Genomic DNA, 4,929 nt, shown 5'->3' with positions numbered 1-4,929 from the left:
AAGGTGATCCAAATGCAAGGATCAAATATCACACAAGGTTGAGCGATAATCTTCTACAATTATATTAAGCAAAGTATATTGAAGTGGACTCCTTCGCCTTTTGCCACATATAACAATCAAATATTAATCAACCCTCATTGACACAGCGTGGACAAGGACGGTTTTCGGGAGTGAAAAGTCTGAAAGGAATGCTTACAGTGAAGACCAACCCACAAAAATATTCAAAACGGATGACAACAAACATCACCTAAGCCAAGTAAAAACAATAAAATGATAATCTCCAAATGGAAATACATACATGGCACCTGTCATTAGTTCAAACCATAAGAGTATATGTTTCTTTTTCTCTTTTTTCTTTTTAGCAAAAACACTACAAGAAATCATTCATCCCCAAGAATCTTCAATATTTAACGCAGAGAAACAGCAACTAAAACATTGGACGCATGCAATAACAAAACAAGACAGACATGCATCCAGATAAGCTGGAATAATGACTACACAGCACCTGTTACACAAAGAAAATCATGAATATTCTGCACCTACCTATATGAATCTGGACGTTTTGGCTTGCTTTGAACAACATACTCAATCTTCTCCAACACCGCTGGGGTCAACAATGGAATGACATCAATGGCTTTCATGTTCTCTTGAATCTGCATAGAGGAAGGAAAAATTTAGAATCCAGAACAAACATCTGAGACTATAGTTCAGTTAATCAAATCCATATTATAAACAAGCATGTTATAGGGGTGGCAGTTCAAGAAAAAATTAGATACAGATTATGTTTTAAGTGATATGTTTGATGCTAACCTGAGATTCCTTTGTGGCACCAGTAATAACTGAAGAAACATTAGGATTTGATGCACACCACGCAATTGCAAGTTGAGCTAAGGACACACCCAGTTCATCTGCAATTGGCTTCAGTCCATTAACTTTCTTCAGCACATCATCAACCAGTGATCGGTTTGCGAGATTCTGGAAGGCATTTAAAAAACAGTTTAGCTTTTCAACCACAAAAGAAGAGGTTTAAAAACAAATTTACACTAATCAGATGAAAACAGAATTAGAGATTAACAAGAAATTATTCAACTGCACAATACTGAGCAGAAAATTTTAAAAAAAGAAATTAGAGTAATCAGATGCTACCAAGATATTGAGATTTGCAAAAGTTGTTTGACCATGTAATACCAAGAAAACTAAAAAGTGAATTGCTTCATCAGTCTCATGCAAAGCTTAGTAGTTGGGAAAATTAAACTTAACTAGAAAAAAGCATTCACACACCAAGACGCTAAATATATGAATCACATTAACCATCCAGAACAAAATAATATATGAAAAATAAAATTGTGATGATTTAATAAAGCTGTTGAACAGAGACCATGTTTTATTTCATATGTTACATAATATATTTCATTTTAATCTTAGCTTTGTAATCACATATAAAAAATGTTAATCCATTTAAATATTTTAGAAAAAAGACTAGCACAAACATGGAACTACATACAGGCTGAGGAGATGAGAAATTAATGATAGAGAACCACTTGATCAGAAGAAATCTTTCCAATATAATTCATGCTATTAAGGCAATAGTACACAATACTATTTTCAGGGAATGAATAAGCTACACCTGCATATTATCACAAAAGTTTTGCTTATGACAAAAAGAAAAAGGAAATCCAAATAATTACGCCACAAGAAGTGCAAAATTTCAATTGATAATATACAGGTACACACCACTAACTAGAAGTATGGAGAAGTCAAGTGACAGAAACTTATGTCAATAAGAGTCGTCTCTGGACTACAGCATACAGAGTGTATGCCAAATCCAATTAACTTACTCTGTAATTTTCCAATGCAAACCGACTGTCAGGTGGTATAGTTCCCTTGTTGTATTTTCCTGTAAGCACACCTGAAGCAAGTGGACTCCATGTAGTAAGACCCATGCCATAGTTGTAGAGGGGAAGGTACTCAGACTCAACCTGCATTAATATCAAAAAATGAGGTCATTACTGATAGTCCAGAGTTGATTTTTTTTCAATAAGAGAAAACACATGCAAACATTACACACATGGAGCAAAATTTAATTCATCTCATTGTAAGCTTACTGCAAAACCTGTTTAGAACTTAACATAATTAATATAAACCATAAGCATTTGAATGATCAAACATGCACATACAAGGCAGTGTTAATGTTGATGCTGTTGAGCCAATCATTTAGGTTGTTCTCTATCCATGCTGTATACATTATGAATATTAATAAAATGACATTTCTTCATCTTCTATCCGCATATGCATTTATGTATAAGATAAATGCCTTTAAAATGACAAAACCATTACCAGGAGATCAAACATGTCTTTATTATGAGGACCCTATGCGAATATTAGGTAATCATTCTAAAAACATCCGTAGCCCTAGTATTATCAATAACAAAGGCACAAATAATATAGTAAGACTATCAAAGTGTTAAATAATCCTACCGTAAGATAGTGACAGATCTCACATGTCAAAGTTTTCTAGTGACATTCTGGTGCAAAACATGGATGCATGTTGTCTACATGTTCATAGGTTTGACTCGTCTAAGGATTTCATTTAGATGATAACTATAGTGTCTATTGTACAAATCATTTAACGAACAATGATGCATGTGATTTTTAGACTTGAAATCACTAAAACTCTTTGTGCATCAATCGATCTACTTTGACGCCAGCCTAATGAGTCTTTTATCTAAGGCAATCAATACAACAATAGTTGACCATGTCAAGAAGTATATCGAGACTATGGTGGATCAACATAGAACTCATTACTCCCAAGTACAAAATAAGATATCTCAAAGTATTATTTAATAGATAACTACAACCACTAAAATCTATGGCCATAGTGGGATTGGGTTATTGCTCAAATCCAATTGTATTCGATCATTGTTTCGAAAATAACATGATAAAGTCAAAAGATGATCTTACGTATATATTACTTTTGTGCCTCAACCTTAATGAGATATTAGATGATGAAATAATTTGATTGCACAATAATCATACTTTTGACAAGTTCATATCTTCCATTGACTCTTCATCATTTGAGTGCTCATAATGTCTAACTAAAGGTCAATGTTACTCTATGACTAGAGGGATAACAAATTGTAGATTAGTCATAACTTTATTCATTGTTTCATAACAAAGAATTTATGGATCACACACAATAAAGATTGACTGTTGAAATCTAAAAGCTATGTAATGAGACTAGGTTAAGTTGTGAGTGTAGAACAACCATTCCATCTCAAGGAACGATAGTTCTTCGTTTGCGTTGAGGAACACCCATTCTATGCACTATAGGGTTTTGAATAATAATAGGACTGGGTCATCCATACATTTCAAGTAATATTACTTCACACAAGATGCGCTATATAACAAGTGCCAAAGCCACTTGACGAACTTGGATGGTGACACGAATGCCAATAAAACCTCAAATTGATGTTGTTCAATAAGGAATATGCAAAAATAGAATAGCAACAAAGAGTCATAAATAGCTATGTTGTACATGAGAAGGGGAAAAAACAACCATTAAAAGGATGAGTTACCCTTATCCTTCTTCTGAAATAAAATTAAACTTCTAAACAAAAAAAGTATCACAATGAATCCAAAATATTATACATATTAATCACAGTGTCATACCTCTTTTTCCATTCAAAAACTCAAACACTAAGCTTTAAGAAGATATCTTCCTCGCATTATTTTGCATACTTCCATAAGATCTGAGTATGACCTGTAATCTATTTTTATTTGACAACAATTATGTGTTTACTCTCTCCATAAAAACTCAGTAATATGAATATGTTGCGTATATCATTATCATATTTAATCTATCAATGAAACTAGTTTGTTTTCCCGTAAGTTAGTCCTCTGTCTAAAATTAAATTTCTGCACTCCAGAAAGCTTTGGTCTATATCAACGTTTGATTTCTCGTACCACAAACACAATAGTTGCAATATTCTCAAAGCTACAAACCATTAAATTACCAGAACACATCTAAAATTAAGTTAATCCATGTCATGTAAACACAAATTATTACACAAATAGTACCGTAACAAGATTATATTCATAGAATTTTCTGATCATGCATAGAAATCACTTACCTTGTGCCTGGATAACAAATTATACTCTGGTTGTTCAACAATTGGCCCGACCAAATCCAACCTCTCGGCTATTCCCAAAGCCTCAGTGATCTGCTGTGCAGACCACTCACTTGTGCCCCAGTAGAATGCCCATCCCTTATCAATCACATAATTCATCGCCCTCACAGTTTCTTCAATCGGCGTTGATGTGTCCGGTCTATTACATTAAAAAAATAAAGATACTGAAAAGCCGTCATCAAAGCAAAACATTCTCCATTACAAACAACAAATCACCAGACATTAACACAAAAATCAAACCCATCAATCTAAAAAAACGAAACTTTCTTCATAAAAGTAAACCAAAATAAATAAAAAGTGCAAACCTTTGACAGTAAATAACATCAACATAATCCATATCAAGGCGTTTCAAGGAAGCTTTGGTTCCCTCAACAATATGCTTTCTGGAGAGGCCCTTATCGTTGGGGCCCGGTCCACCCCAGAAGATCTTAGTGGAAACGACGACGTCCGAACGTTTCCAACCAAGTTCACGAATAGCCTGTCCCATAATTTCCTCGGCGCGGCCATTGGCGTAAACCTCAGCATTGTCGAAAAAGTTGACGCCGCGGTCCCGGCAACATTGCAGGATGGACTTTGCTTCCTTGACGTCGAGCTGGTTGCCGAAGCTGACCCATGCTCCGTATGAGAGTTGACTCACTTTGAGACCCGATCGACCGAGATTCTTGTACTGCATTTTGGTCGGTTTTAAGCTTGGGAGTGGGAGTTTGACAGAAAAGTAAGGAATGGCAGTGTTTTATTTATG

General features: G+C 34.7%; 1 protein-coding gene across 1 annotated transcript; it reads right to left on the bottom strand.

Moving 5' to 3' along the window:
- Nucleotides 1–311: 311 nt before the first annotated feature.
- On the bottom strand, nt 312–4,929 carry LOC123210730 (probable voltage-gated potassium channel subunit beta). Its single transcript, XM_044629204.1, has 5 exons — nt 4,493–4,929; nt 4,131–4,326; nt 1,839–1,979; nt 811–975; nt 312–653 (listed from the first exon to the last, which is right to left on the bottom strand). Exons 1-5 carry the CDS (start codon nt 4,858–4,860, stop codon nt 540–542), a joined length of 984 nt encoding a protein of 327 aa, XP_044485139.1. The 5' UTR covers nt 4,861–4,929; the 3' UTR covers nt 312–539.

The sequence above is a fragment of the Mangifera indica genome, chromosome 3 (assembly GCF_011075055.1).
Source record: "Mangifera indica cultivar Alphonso chromosome 3, CATAS_Mindica_2.1, whole genome shotgun sequence".
Classification (NCBI taxonomy): Eukaryota; Viridiplantae; Streptophyta; class Magnoliopsida; order Sapindales; family Anacardiaceae; genus Mangifera; species Mangifera indica.
This window is presented reverse-complemented; position numbering and strand designations above follow the sequence as displayed.